At 40.0% G+C, this 16353-nt stretch overlaps 1 protein-coding gene across 1 annotated transcript; it reads right to left on the bottom strand.

The window, feature by feature from the left end:
* Nucleotides 1-772: 772 nt before the first annotated feature.
* On the bottom strand, nt 773-9288 carry LOC134801249 (uncharacterized). The gene is made up of 4 exons (XM_063773781.1): nt 9044-9288; nt 4982-5061; nt 1760-1962; nt 773-907 (listed from the first exon to the last, which is right to left on the bottom strand). Exons 1-4 carry the CDS (start codon nt 9148-9150, stop codon nt 773-775), a joined length of 525 nt encoding a protein of 174 aa, XP_063629851.1. The 5' UTR covers nt 9151-9288.
* Nucleotides 9289-16353: the final 7065 nt, after the last annotated feature.

Raw genomic sequence — 16353 nt, 5'->3', positions numbered from 1 at the left:
TAAAGAATAAAGAAATACCTTAGAAATAATAAATAATCAATTAATCATCATATATTTTCGCACCTTTTTAGTATCGGACTCTGCAGGTCTACATATGTTTATTTCTTATCATTACGTTCACACTGGGTCTAAGAACAATCGCAGCAAATATGATAATGATTGTTTGAGGGCTCAGTGTGGACGCACCATTTCGACTGAACAGTCGACGCCAAAAATATGTTTACACTTTTGCACCTTACTCCTTTGTAATAAGGCTAAAAGTGTAAACATATCTTTGACGTCGACTGACCGATTGACTTTGCGATCAAAAGGTTCCTGAAGACATTGACAAATGTCATCTCTTAGATGGTCCATTTACGCTAAAGAGCATCACACACCTAAATTCAGAAACTGACGACAGGGACGCAGCAATACGTAGAAGTGAGATGCAGATATCTCTACCGTGTCTAACTTATAGCTGCGTGCCTGTCCCCAGTTATAGAATTAAAGGTGTGTGAAGCGCTTAAGTTTGTAGCAACTATAATGGTGAGAATGTATTGCCACGCCAAGGATGATTCACGTTAGACCGGGCCGGGGTCAGGCCGGAGCTTCCAGCGCTTCGTTTTCTATGAAAAGCATCACGTGGTCACCGATCAGCCGTCATAGCAAATTACATGTGAGACACCTCGGCCCGGCCCGGTCTAGCGTGTCATCCTACTTGGCGGAGCAATGAGCGACAAACTTAGGAAGGAGTCTTCATCTTTATATTTAAGTAATAAACAATAGTGTAACTTTAAGAGGGTATCTGTGCCTTATAAGCCAAGTCGTTGGCGTCTTGAGCAATGCTGGAGGATCTGGCGTAGGGGTAGGAGGAAGCTGGTGCCGTCGGGGAGTTCCATTGCGGAGATGCGGACTGGAAGCCAGTGAGCTGGAAGAAAAAACATAAATTTAGGTGAATCAACTTTTAGAACACTGATTTTATGTCCCTAGACTTCCTAGCAAATAAAAAAATTTCAAAAACCGTGTTGATTTTTTAACTTTTTTGTTTACACGGGCATTATTAGATCCATAAGTATTTAATTCATCATCTTCCTCGCGTTATCCCGGCATTCTGCCACGGCTCATTCGAGCCTGGGGTCCGCTTGGCAACTAATCCCGAGAATTGCCGTAGGCACTAGTTTTTATCTATAAGTATTTAATTAACACATTAAAATTAACAATTTGATCAGATAAAAGTTACATTTTGTACGATAACGCAGCAGAAAAATGTTTTCCCCCACACAAGCTGCCACTCCACAGTTTCTGAATGACCAGCGCCAAGAAAGCCAGCTTGGCTACCACCAGAGCTTTGGTGAAATAGTAACAGTTGTTCTAACTTCAGATTCTATTACAGGAGGCATTCAGAACAGCCTTGAATGTCGCCAAATGCTCCAAGAGTTCCAAAAGGGACTTGTATAGCTTGGCTACCACCAGAGCCTTGGTGACGAGCAGAGTGAGACCGCCGAAGAGGAGGCGTTCACAATAGCTCTCCAAGTTCCTAAATTCACTTGTATTGACTCAAAGCGTTCGATAATCTCACCTTTCCACTGATGTTGTTCAAGCTGCCACCACTCCACAGCTTCTGGATGACCAGCGCTGCCACAGCCAGGAAAGCCAGCTTGGCTACCACCAGGGCCTTGGTGACGAGCAGTGTGAGACCACCGAAGAGGAGGCGTTCACAATAGCGCTCTAAGAGTTCCTAAATTCACTTGTATTGATTCAAAGCGTTCGATAAACTCACCTTTCCACTAATGTTGTTCAAGCTGCCACCACTCCACAGCTTCTGGATACCCAGCGCCGCTACAGCCAGGAAAGCCAGCTTGGCTACCACCAGGGCCTTGGTGACGAGCAGCGTGAGACCACCGAAGAGGAGGCCGACTACGGCGATCACCTTCACACCGATGCCTGCGAGGAGGGGTGTGTACTTCTTGATTTTACCACGAGCTGTAAAATTAAAACATTAAATTAATAAGCACATATTTTGAAGTACCTATAATTTATGGCGATTTTACTGTGGGCACTTTCAAAGACTTAGGTATATGTATTTCAATTATAAAGCAAATTTGAATTGAAATCCAAAGAAACGAACGAAAGACTGACAGATATTTTACTTAAGCACAAAATAATCTCTTTTGTATTGTGAGAGACTGCATGATCGGCAAGAGTGACGGTTCTTTAATCGATTTTAAGGATGACGCACGCTAGACCGGGCCGTGCCCGGGCCGTAGCGTCCAACATGTCATATTCCTGATCAGTGATCACGTGGTTTTTTCCATAGAAAACGAAGCGCTGGAAGCTCTGGGCCTGACCCGGCCCGGTCTAGCGTGAGTCATCCTTTAATTTACTAAATAAATAGTTCTCGACTCGTCTTTAAAGTGGCTCTGGAGTTTTGAACATACCATTGGTAAAATCATAAGCTTTTCCTTAATGAGTCATCATCATTTCAGCCTATATACGTCCCACTGCTGGGCACAGGCCTCCTCTCATGCGCGAGAGGGCTTGGGCTATAGTCCCCACGCTAGCCCAATGCGGATTGGGGACTTCACATACACCTTTGAATTTCTTCGCAGATGTATGCAGGTTTCCTCACGATGTTTTCCTTCACCGAAAAGCTAGTGGTAAATATTAAATGATATTTCGTACATAAGTTCCGAAAAACTCATTGGTACGAGCCAGGATTTGAACCCGCGACCTCCGGATTGAAAGTCGGACGTCATATCCACTCGGCCACCACCGCATGCCACCACCATGCCACCACGCACCTTAATGAGTAATAACTGAGAATTCAATAGCATCGCTTATCGCTCGGACCACGCTAGAAAAACGCGTGCATACTGCAGGCACCTTGACATGGCACGCGTCCCACACGTAACAGGCTATCGAACTGGTTAAACCCACTTTCGAAGCAATAACTTAAGCCGACAAAGTAAGAGTTTGTCTATTCGGATATTTTGTTTTTTGATGAATATCTCTTCTTCCTCGCGTTATCCCGGCATTTCGCCACGGCTCATGAGAGCCTGGGGTCCGCTTGACAACTAATCCCATGATTTGACGTAGGCACTAGTTTTTACGAAAGCGACTGCCATCTGACCTTCCAACCCAGAGGGGAAACTAGGCCTTATTGGGATTAGTCCGGTTTCCTCACGATGTTTTCCTTCACCGAAAAGCGACTGGTAAATATCAAATGATATTTCGTACATAAGTTCCGAAAAACTCATTGGTACGAGCCGGGGTTTGAACCCGCGACCTCCGGATTGCAAGTCGCACGCTCTTACCGCTAGGCCACCAGCGCTTTTGATGAATATCTACGGTGTAACTAATAGCTTTAAAGACCTAAAAATACGTGATATTTTATTCAGCACTAAAAACTAATCCATAAATTGGCAGTATTCCACAGCTTATTTAAACGAATTGTTAGACTTTGCATACGTGTAAGTCGGGTGACAATGCATATTATGGTGCCATATATGGAGCTGATCTGATGATGGAGACAGGAGGTAACCATAGGAACTCTGTGATGATACAGCGCAACCTAATTGTGTTTGGGATTTTTAGAATTGTCTCGATGAGTATTACTATTAGTTATCTGGGGCAAAAAAATTACAGTCAACAATAAAAGCTTGAACCAAAAATGAAATTTTTGCTAAAAACTTACTAACTACTATAAGGGTTAGCTTTTAAGTGTGTTAATCTCATGGCTCATATGCTTACAAAAAAAAACAAAAATAATTAAGACAGTAGTCGACGTCGAAGACATTGCAATTTTCGCCTTATTACAAAGGGGTAAGAACTAAAAGTGTAAATATATCTTTGACGTCCACTGTACTTGGACCACACCGTCAGCCGCTACGCGTTGCAAGTTGCAACACGCTAGCCTTGACCGAAGTTACGTTGTCCGACGCAAGAGGGCGTTGAACTTTTTGCATTGACTTTCCTTTTGTGATGGAACTTGATAAGAAATTAATGAAATTATATAATCATGGTATGAAACAGTTCTGGGTATGATTTGCCAACAGTGGATTACCTTCAACCAGAAATGTCACTGTCTACACTACACAGAATTTACCTCTAGTGTTTTCATTCGATAGCGTGACATGCGTTCGCGTTTGCGGTATGTCTAGGTATTTTTATTTGGGATTTTGAACAGCGCGCCAAGCGGGACGTTTTGGAAACTCAAAGTCCCATACAAAATGACACCTAACGCAAACGCGTACGTCAAAATAGGGGTTCTGAATGGGCTTCTAATACAGTTTTCATTAGGTTAAGGATTAAATACTTAACAGTTACTTTCGCAAAATTTCACAAATTAAAATTACCACTGAAATAAGCTTGGCTCGAAGGCAGCATTATTAGGAATACAAGTCCTATTTAAATACGTTTCCTCAAGACAAGTCGGCAGTAACCATGGAAACAGAACAGAGCCACCCGGCAACCTTGACCGAATGTAAGTAAGAGGACATTGAACCGACATTGACTTTCGTTTCGCTCGTAAAGATTATTCAGTATTATCACTATCGTTCTTATTAACGGCTCAGCCACGACATTGCGCGACTGGCTTCGGCTAAGGCGACAACCATAGATTGGAGCGAGACACAGCTATCGGACCTCTCGTTCCCACCTTTTCGCCTTAGCCGAAGTTATTTTCTTTGGCCGAAGCCAGTCGCGCAATGTCGTGGCCAGGCCGTAATGCATTATATGACGGCTTTATTATTTATTGATTACGTACATTTATCATTTGATATTTAGCAGTTGCATTCCGGTGAAGGAAACCGGACTAATCCCAATAAGGCCTAGTTTCCCCTCAGGTTGGAAGGTCAGATGGCAGTCGCTTTCGTAAAAACTACGTCAATTCTTGTAGGCGCCTACGTCAATTCTTGAGATTAGTTGTCAAGCGGACCCCAGGCTCCCATGAGCCGTGGCAAAATGGCGGGATAACGCGAGGAAGAAGAAGATACTAACTTACCTTCTTCAAATGTTCTGGCCGCTTCCTTCAACTCGCCGGGCTCGAATTTGACGTTAAGTTTTTCTTCTCCAGAAGCATCCCTGTAACAAATGTGACAACAATTTTAATATTTATTAGTTTAGTACTTACCTAAGTTCAAGGATATAAAGCTTAAATTTTGATTGGATACTTAAATTCCATAAAAGTACTCCATACCATATCTACAATCATTACTAATACCTACGAGTATTACTTATTAAATCTGGGAGACCGAGCTTTGCTCGGAATACATATATAAAAACTCAAAAATGCGCGTTTTCCCAGAGTTAAAACCTAGCTAGATCTATTTATCGACCCTGAAAACCCCCGTATAACAAATTTCATCGCAATCTTTAAAGCCGTTTCCGAGATCCCCGAAATATAAATATAATTATGTAAACAAGGATTGCTCGTTTAAAGGTATTACATAGATAGATAATTACTTAGATATATAGATATATTAAATATATAAATGTACACCAGCATAAGTTTTGTCTACAAGATTGAATTCGTAGCAAATTCTATAGCTACTAAATACCTAGGTACTCTAGGTAGGTACATTCTTATCTTATCTAACTTATCTTATTGTTTTCGGGGGCTCTTGCGGATAGGTACACTTCGACCTATTATATAGGGATCTTTTGTGCAATTATCCCCTAGAAAAGATCCGTCAACTACTCAAGAGCTTTTCCCACCATATCCATTATATCCATGTGCCGGATGATGGAGCTTATGTGTAGCGTTTTAAAGTCCTTTGGTTCCAGATATCCTGCTCCAAAGTCCTTCATTCTTTGTCTGGCGAGGGCGTGTCATTCACACATTAGGTGTTTTACTGCATGAATAGGGTAGACCGGGGACAATAGAAACAATTTTCCTTTAACCGCCTGTAACCGTTATATTTTTATAAGTAGAAAGATGTACGCCCAAAATATTTCAGGGTTAGTTATCCGGGTATAGGTACATACTTAATTCTGTAAGAAGGTATTTTAAGTCGAAAAATAGGCAACAGCGTAAGGACAGAGATTAGTTACGCTCTCATTACATGATATTAGTTTTAGAAAAGCACACTAGTTACGCCTGACCAGTAAGTACCTATTGGAAAGCGTATTTTCGTAACCGTCACAACAATGTGCATTTTCCACGCATGTTTCAGTGAACACAAAAGGGACCTGAGAAATGGACTAGTCTAAACACGTAATGCTAAGGTTTGTGTGGAAATGAAATGAGTCATGGTTTTTATTGGGGTTAGCGTTATTTCCATAGTTTTTTCATGTTAAATGCATTAGGATTGATTTAAAATTTTACCAAGCAGACACGTCTGCGAGCGTTACTACAAACTTTAGTAATAACCCTTTAAGAGCCCATCAACGTGCACACTAGCGCCACTGCTAAATAATCGTGATTATTTAAATTTAACAACAGGTCTTTAAAAAAGGGGGCCGCTACGTACTGTATTGTGTATTTCACCCTTTGAATACATCAAACTAGTTTTTATATTGCTGGATTCGTCGAACTAGGACCTCAAAACAAAAACGGCCGTAAAATGTAGGTATTCAAAAGGTACTGAAATAAACAATACAGCGGCCCCCTTTTTTAAATACCTGTCGTTAAATTTAAATAATCACGATTAATTAACAGTGGCGCTAGTGTGCACGTTGTTATAAAAAATTGTGCATAATTCCGTTCATAGTCGTTTCGTCAGACTCCTACTGATAGATACGTCTGATACTGCCCGAGCTTTAGTATGTCGTCTGTTCCTCTCTGTGAACCTCTTACGCAAGTCACTTAATAATAGATGCATAACAAGATGACATGAAAGTGCGTGTTTCTTATTTACATACAATGTAACAGTGAGAGTGATGTACTTAATACTTGTTAATTGGGTTATTAATACATTTGGGAAGTGACATGATTAGAAATAAGATTATATACTAGGGCGGTAGATAGGATTAACGACAAAAGAAATATAATAAAGACAATAGAAAATAGAAGAATAGTACTAATAGGACATCTGCTACGACACGACATGTTCCTAAAGAACATCATAGAAGGAAAAATAGAGGGAAAGAGAAGAAGAGGAGGACCGAGAATAAATTATTTTAACCAAATAAAAGAAAAGGTTCAGGTCGTGTCATACCAGAAGGTTAAGGAGTTGGCAGAGGACCGGACGAGTTGGAGATTGCTCCACCGACAAGAGCACAGCTCTTAAATATAAAGAAGAAGAAGAAGGTTTGATAAGTAACTTGGTTCGACCTGGAAACAAATGTGAAGAACTCACACAGTTATGATGCTTATGGCTTCATCTAATTCGCGTACTTTTATTATTTTGCCAGCTAAAACCATATCCTGATTTTCTATCGAGCCAAGTTAGTTCTCAAACCACCCTCGTAGGGTACTACGAACCAACGTTAATTCAACGGTACGATAATCCTTTTTTTATCATTGCACAATGTAACATTTTTTTTAGCAAATCCGGAAAAATGGGATGTTTGACTGATGAATAGCGATCCAAAATTACGGAAGTCTTGAGTGTTTTGAAGTAAGTTATAGAAGTATCCAATATAATTGAAATATCCTTGTTAAAAGTAGTTTCTCTTTTGAGGAATTTCGATTTCAAGCTAAAGGAATGTGACAGGCTAATAAGAGCCTTGTTTTTATGTATGTCAAGCAAGGATGACTCACAAACGATAAGCATTACGTAGGTTTTATTATACAGAATACTTTTTTCTTTTTAGGATTCCGTACCCAAAGGGTAAAACGGGACCCTATTACTAAGACTTCGCTGTCCGTCCGTCCGTCCGTCTGTCTGTCACCAGGCTGTATCTCACGAACCGTGATAGCCAGACAGTTGAAATTTTCACAGATGATGTATTTCTGTTGCCGCTATAACAACAAATACTAAAAACAGAATAAAATAAAGATTTAAATGGGGCTCCCATACAACAAACGTTATTGTTGACCAAAGTTAAGCAACGTCGGGCGTGGTCAGTACTTGGATGGGTGACCGTTTTTTTTTTTGCATTTTTTTCCGTTTTTTTTTGCATTATGGTACGGAACCCTTCGTGCGCGAGTCCGACTCGCACTTGCCCGGTTTTTTCTTTTATAAGGTCAATATGAGCGTCAAAACACGTTTGTCTACCATCTGTTAACATCAGTTGCTTTCTTACTTTGGCTATTGGCTCGATTCGGAAAATGAATTAGATTTTTACTAGACTTCAACATGTTACGATACGGATAATTTAAAGATATTTTTAAGATAGATATGTCAAATTTGACGTTATCGCGATACTGGAGGTCCTCTTGAACGATTTCGACAAGTTATGACTTATATCCAAGTCACATCTAGTCGATATCTAATGTATATATATTGTATGTAAATAAATGTTTTATTGGGATTGAAAAAAAAAAAATGTAGATCTAGTTGATCTCTAAATGGTCTCAAGATCTTGTGATTATCTCGAAATCCGAATAGGCCTGTATGTTAAGGATGACTCACGTTAGACCGGGCAGTGTCCGGGCCGGAGCTTCCGGCGCTTAATTTTCTATGACATGACAGGCTATCACGCGATACTTTCCATAGAAAACGATGCGACGAAAGCTCCGGCCCGGACACGGCCCGGTCTAACGTGAGTCATCCTTTATGCGTAGAGGTGATGCAAGCTTAAAAAATCGGTCAAGTGCGAATCGGACTCGCGCACGAAGGGTTCCGTACCATTACGCAAAAAACGGCAATAAATCAGATTTGATGTATGGGAGGCCCACTTAAATATTTATTTTATTTTAGTTTTAGTACCTATTTGTTGTTTTAACGGCATTAGAAATACATAATCTGTGAAAATTTCAACTGTCTAGCTATCACGGTTCATGAGATACAGCCTGGTGACAGTCAGACGGACAGCGGAGTCTTAGTAATAGAGTCCCATTTTTACCCTCTGTGTACGGAATCCTAAAAAAACCTAATCACGTATTTTTTGACCATAACTGTAATACTGGACTATATTATAATTATGTGGTTTCCAGTTAAGAAAAACAAAATAGACTTACTTTTCAATAGCAACCCCCGAGAACAGTTCAACTTTATCTTCACCAGGCCCAGGCGCCGCAAAGCACCCGACCACAGCAACAATCAGGACGATGCACAACACTTTCATTTTTAATTTTTTTTTTAAACGTCTGGCTCCTTGGAAGGTCGAGGATCAAGTGAGGTGAGTCTGGACGTGCCGCTTTTATATTGGGCGCGGGAAGATTTTGTAATTGTGACAAAGGTTTTTGGGATGACGCGGTCTTGGTACTTGTATGTAGTAACATTAACATACATGCTTATTTGTTAATATATTTTTCCTTTTTTATTGTGAAACGTACCACATTATTACAATCTATAATTACAAATTGTATTGTGTATTGTGATTGACATCTGTATTTACAATTTATCTATAGATACATGCTTAGTGTTTTGGTTGCGGTCAAATTTTGAAATGATTTTTTGTATTTGGTGTGCACTTTACACATATGCTAAGCGTTAGTTTCGGTTAGGTTTTGTAATTAATTGAGTATAATAAAATAAATATGTCCATGTTATGAGACTAGATTGTAAACAATTTTAAGTATTACCCGCAAATGTATCTTTCGGAAGGATAGTAAAATGTAACTTTCTGGCTTAGAAAATTAATAAGGAGATAAATCAAAAGATAGATAGAATACTCTGTGTTGGCATACCTCAGTAAAAGATACAATTAAGTTAGATTAAGAAGCTAAAACAATAAGCCTGCATACTGTAAAGAAAATATCATTGTTTAAAATGTACCTAGAAGCTATCTATTTTTAATTTGTCATAAAGTAAAACCTAAATAGTATCTTACCTATCTATATTGTATGTGTTTCAAAAAGTGTACATGCATGGCTTTTAAAGATCGACAACGCGCATGTGACAACCTCGGGCTCCGACTTGCAGAAGTTCATAGACCATTTTCTATCATACATGCCGTTTGTTTGTTTGCCACGTGTATGTATTTATGCGTCACTTTTTAATCTATTTGTCCCTTTTTAACACATTCACTGCCAGCAATCCACCAGGCGGATTCTGTTCGTAGGCGGTTTTTGCTACATACGGGTTTTCCCATGCGTAGCTCGCACTGGCACTGAATATGTCAAGTCTGGATGTTTTTAATCAGATTCTGTTGTTCAATTCAGAAACATTGGAGTCATATAAGTACTAACAGTGGCCAAAGCAAATAAAAAGTATTTAAATTATTTTAATGGAATTAAAATATGCGTTTATTTTTCAAAAAAAATCTCAAGTATCAAGACTACTTCCACCATAAGCTAAACATTCATTCATACGTTATTTAGGCTCATGCTTCCGCGGCATAGGATGACAAAGAACTGAATCATTTACCAACGGCACATGAAAAATTAAACCTTATTACAATACTATAAAGACTCGACGAATGAATGTGTTAGTTGGTAACAATGTTCTTAAACGGAACTATAATAAGTTCAATCTTGCGCGCTCTGGTAATATTTCATAGTATTTTTGGGCGCTTGGGACGACTTTCTCGAAATTTGATTACAACTAATTCAATCGTAGGGTATGTTCTCGATTCAATATTCATCCGTTCTGTAGTCTGCCCTTTACTTGCTTAAAATATAGTCTGTATATTTAGGTATTTAAATAAAAGTAAACAAACAATTTGTAAATTTTCGGGCAGTTATAACATTTAATGGCTAACCAACCAAATACAATCGCCTGGATCAGTCACTGAACGACCTGACTTTAACCTACAGTATTAATTTGATCGTGTAATGTTTTCATCTACCCTCAACTGGCTTAAGGAGCCATTAGAGGGTACATTTTGTTTACTTTTATTTAAGTACCTAAAGATACAGAGTTATAGAGTTTGACCAAAATGAATCTGCAACGATTTTGATAGCACACGCAGTGCAGGTGTTATTTGAAACGTCAAACTTCTATGAAATTATGGCGTATGAATAACACTTGCACTGCGTCATCATCATCATCATCATTTCAGCCTATATACGTCCCACTGCTGGGCACAGGCCTCCTCTCATGCGCGAGAGGGCTTGGGCTATAGTCCCCACGCTAGGCCCAATGCGGATTGGGGACTTCACATACACCTTTGAATTTCTTCGCAGATGTATGCAGGTTTCCTCACGATGTTTTCCTTCACCGAAAAGCTAGTGGTAAATATCAAATGATATTTCGCACATAAGTTCCGTAAACTCATTGGTACGAGCCAGGATTTGAACCCGCGACCTCCGGATTGAAAGTCGGACGTCATATCCACTCGGCCACCACCGCTCTTGCACTGCGTATGGTATCAAAATCGTTGCAGACTTTTCTTGGTCTAACTCTAGCAATTAAATATAGGTACGTGCCTACGTGGTTAGACTTATTACTTAGTGTTTTACTGTTTCTAATAGTGTACTTAGCTTAATTTCGTAATTATTAGCATTATAAAAGAAATTCGTTCTACTAAGACACTTGGCACGGAGTACTTGGCATTCATACATTCTGTGTCAAAGTTTTATGCAATTTTACGACGCTTTCACTACGTACGTGTGCCCTACCACAAATATAATACCAATATAGCACTTTACCAATACCAATACCACCAATATATCATTCATTCATTCATTCATTCTTTTAAAATTATGGCTTCAGCCCAGTGGGGCTATTTCGCCAGTATCAAGGTCGTAGTAGCAAGGTAATACGATTAAAATTGTACGGTTAATACAAGACGTGTACGGTGATTTTATTCGCTCTTGTAAAGCGATAGCAGACTTTACAAGAAGCACGTGGACAACCGGCCGTTGACTCCAAAATGGTAGTTAAACGCGCTTCAAGATTAATTCTCCATTCACTGCACACTACCACATTAGTTTACTGTATAATACGCTATCGATATTACACTTTAAACAATATTAATGAGCAATAAACAAAGGAATTGATCCCGACGCGTGACTATCAAGATGGCGCTCGAACCGGAAGACCACCAATATATCAATTTATTTAACAAATTGACAGTTTTATCAGCTTGCATGGGAAGTCTCTTCTTCGTCGTACCCTCATGACTGAGGATCGTGACCAACAACTAAGTCCCTCCATTTATCGCGATCAAGGGCTATGTGGCCTGCCCTCTGCATGGAACCACATGCTTGTCTAATGGAATCCGACCATCTTGCAGGGGCTTTTGCTCTAGCGCGCTTGCCTTCAACATGCCCCAGTATGATGTTACGTTCGAGGCTGTGGTGAGGCGATCGCAGTGCCCAAAGAATCTAAGAATCTGCATTGGAAGTACAGGTATTATATTTCCTTGTAAAAAATATCAATTTTACGGGTAAGACCATAATTAATTACTTCATGTCATTCCAATTTTATAACTACACTATCAATACTGTCATAAGTGATGTCATTATTTCAACGTAATGAAATATCGTTATATACGAAACTAACACTGTCAATAATGTTAATGTTTTACTATTTACCCATAACGGAAATTAGGCCACAGCTCATGGGAGCCTAGGGTCCGCTTGGCAACTAATCCCGGGAATTGACGTAGGCACTAGTTTTTACGAAAGCGACTGCCATCTGACCTGCCAACTCAGAGAGTAAACTAGACCTTCTTGGGATTAGTCCAGTTTCCTCACGATGTTTTCCTTCACCGAAAAGCGACTGGTATTATCATTGGTATTTCGTACATAAGTTCCGAAAAACTTATTGGTACGAGCCGGGCTTTGAACCGACGACCTCCGGATTGAAAGTCGCACGCTCTTACCGCTAGGCCACCAGCGCTTTATTATATAGTATGATATAAGAGTTAAGTAAGGCAATGCACTCTGACTGGTATTATGTAAGCGTGAGCTGCGCGTAGTATAAGGGGCAGTATATGTTGAGTGGCCAGATATAACCATAGATTTAGATTTAGATTTAGATTTAGATATTTATTCTCATAATATTAAATTACATTATAAATTATGCTAGACTAATCTACATGAATTTATATTATGATCCTCATTCAATATTTACATAACAATAGACGACTAGAGTCGGACCTTGCTAAGTTATGCAAACCCATCATTAAAGGGGCCCACTGATTACCAGTCCGCCGGACGATATCGGCCTGTCAGTTAAAAACCAAAATTTGACAGCTGCGAACAACTGACAGGCTGTTATCGTCCGTTATACCGTCCGTACCGTTATCGATATTTCGATGAAATTTGCTATAAGGGGGTTTTGGAGGGCGATAAATCGATCTAGCTAGTTCTTATCTCTGGGAAAACGCGTATTTTTGAGTTTTTATATGTTTTCCGAGCAAAGCTCGGTCTCCCAGATATTTTGATTATACATGACGTACGCGGGCATTTTCACTTAAAAGTGTATCATTTACTTTTTTTCGAAAATCGATCAACTTTTGGGTTATTTCTACTCAGAATCACGAAGGACAATAGGCTTTAACTCTGTCTCTGTACAGACTTCGCAGTGACAGAGTATTAAAGTGCCACTATGGTCTTAAATTTTTAAAGCATTCATGTGTCATGTTATGGCGTATAATATCCCCTTACTATTTCCATAATGATATTTACTTTCTACTGGCATTTTTTAATATAAACTGACCGGTGATTGACCAGCTGATGGGAAGTGAAGACATAACCTAAAATGAAGCTCACCGTTTCAGTAAATATAGTCTGGCAAAGGACTGTCTCATTTCAGTCATGACAGAGAGAATCATACTATCTTTGTCTTACACTAGTACTTGTACCCAAAGAAAAGGATGAGTTTCCTGGTTCTTACTGACTGACAAATTGGTTTGACCAACTATAGCCCCCTAGTAATAGTTATCTCACATTGACCTGTGTCAAATTGTCCTATAATATTTATTTGAAACTTGGCTTGACTTTTTTTATTTGGCGCTCTTTAGGGGAGGGCTATGTCCAGCAGTGGACTACTATAGCCTGATGATGATGATGATGATGATTTATTTGAAGCCTGACCAGTAATCTAAATATATAAACGTGAAAGACCTGACTGACTGACTGACTGACTTAAATCAACGCACAGCCCAAACCGCTGGGACTAGAAAGTCCAAATTTGGCAACTAGATTCCTTATAAGGTCTAGGGGTCCACTAAGAAAGGATTTTTCAAAATTCATCCCCTAAAGGAGTGAAATGGGGGTCCAAAGTTTGTATGGGGAAACAAGATTAGTTAGACTATTTTATTCCAAATTTCACAGGAGTATTCCTAAAGATAAATGAGTAAACACGTGTTTCAGGTTTTATGAAAATTGAACCCCTAAGAGGGGGAAAAGTCCCCAACAGGGTTGATATCTCAAAATATCAATATGGGTATCGTTTTCAAAGTATTTTGAGACGCTAATAACAAAAATGGCATCAAAATTAAAATTAACGTAGCCGAAGTCAACAATCATCCCCCTGGTGGGGGTGCAATGGGGTTGAAATTTCAAAATATCAATATGGGTATCATTTCCATGGTTTTGTGGGACGCTAATTACAAAAATGGGATCAAAATTAAAATATAACGTAGCCGACGTGAACTATGGCCCCTGGTGGGGAATGCTAATTACGAAAATAGCATAGACGGTTGTAACATACACGCTGATTTACAGCCACACGTGATCCAGACTTTTGAGAATGCAATGCCTTAAAGTAAATTTTTTTAGCTATTAGCTCAGGGAAAATTTCACTAATACCTACAATGGCTGTTGAATTGTTGGATATTGATGGGACCATGTTGGCTCACACCGTAGTACCTATAATTGGAGATGGAGCCTGTCAGGCCGCGTAGCCAAGATGCCAATCGCTTACGCTCCGTAGCGATCGAAACGCAACTGTCACTGTCGCGCTAATATGGAAGAGTGATAGAGAGACATAATGCTTTTCGTTGTCGAAGCGATAGCGATTGTAACCTTGCCTAGGCCGGCTGTTTCGCGCCATCTCCTATCTTCTGTATGATACGCAGGTGATGGCCAGGGAGGTGTGCGAGCAAATCGTTAGTCACGTGGTGGCCAACTGGGAGGAGTTTGTTATTCATATTCATATAAGTAGTCTCTCAAGTTGCCGTTTAATGTCGTCCGAAAAACTGTCCTTATATTTTTCCCAGAGACTTAACGGGTCACTCGGGTCAGTAAGTTGACAAAAAACTTACATTATTATGAAAAGTTCACGCAGCTTGAAGGGAGAATCGCACAACGCAGATTCCTCTAAAGTTGAGTCCCAATGTTTATCGTCCTCTAGCAATCCAAGGAGAACCACTAATGTAGTGTATAAGGAGGTGCTATAGGTACAAAACGCTACAACTACATAAATAAAAAATATAAATTAAAAGGTGTTAGGTACAAAACGTACATTAGATTATATTAAATAAGTCGAGCTCGATTAATCGATATAATTACAATTCAGGTGTCTTCAAGTCAAGAGTGAATACTGTGAATAAGCTTTTACTGAAATAGTGAGCTACACCTTCGGCCTTGTCATCACTTTCCAGCAGGTGAGACTAAAGCCGCGTATCCATTAGAGGCAGCCTCGGGTCGAGCAGCCTCAACTTGAAGCAAACAGCCTCAGTTTGAGGCTGCTCGCTCTGAGGCAAAGGCTCGAGGCATGTTGTGATCAGCTCGAGGCGAATCGCCTCAGCTTGATCCGCAACGCAAGTTTAAAGCCAAAACGCGTCGATCGTCTCCATCAAATGCACGGCTCGGACTGAGGCTCGTTTGAGCACGGTAAAAAAACCGACAAAATATGGCTCGGCTCGCGGCCACGAATTTGCTTCGTGTCGCGGCGAGCCTCAGGTCGAGCAAGCGTCTCCACTTGCGCGGCCTCGGGGCGAGGCAGCCGCTCGACCCGAGGCTGCCTCTAATGGATACGCGGCTTAAGGTCAGTCACTGTTCAGTCCGTAAAAAAAAAAAAAACAAATTAAAAAAACTCTCCTGCGCGTGCGAAGCCGCGGGCAAAAGCTAGTAATAATAATATATGATCATTGTCAAGAGGGCGCTGTTATTCTCATGTAGGTATAGGGTGACAGTTCAGTACCTATAGAATAAAAAAAATTGTTACAGTGAAATTCCGCAACATGGCGCGTGCTCATTATATTACTGGCCAGGCTTTATAGGGTAATTCGCCAGTAACTGGCCACTTTTAGTAACTGGCCACCCTAAACTAAAAATGAATTCTATTTACCCCTAAACAGAATTCATTTTAGTATAAGGTTTCAATAACTGGCCAGCTTTCAATAACTGGCCACCTTATACTAAAATTACCCTATTACAGTAAGATTCATCTGTAGCTCATGCGTATACGCGTCCAGATCAAATAGAAAGTG

Source organism: Cydia splendana, chromosome 21 (genome assembly GCF_910591565.1).
Source record: "Cydia splendana chromosome 21, ilCydSple1.2, whole genome shotgun sequence".
Taxonomy (NCBI): Eukaryota; Metazoa; Arthropoda; class Insecta; order Lepidoptera; family Tortricidae; genus Cydia; species Cydia splendana.
Note: the sequence above shows the minus strand (reverse complement) of the source record. Positions and strands in the feature narration are given on the sequence as shown.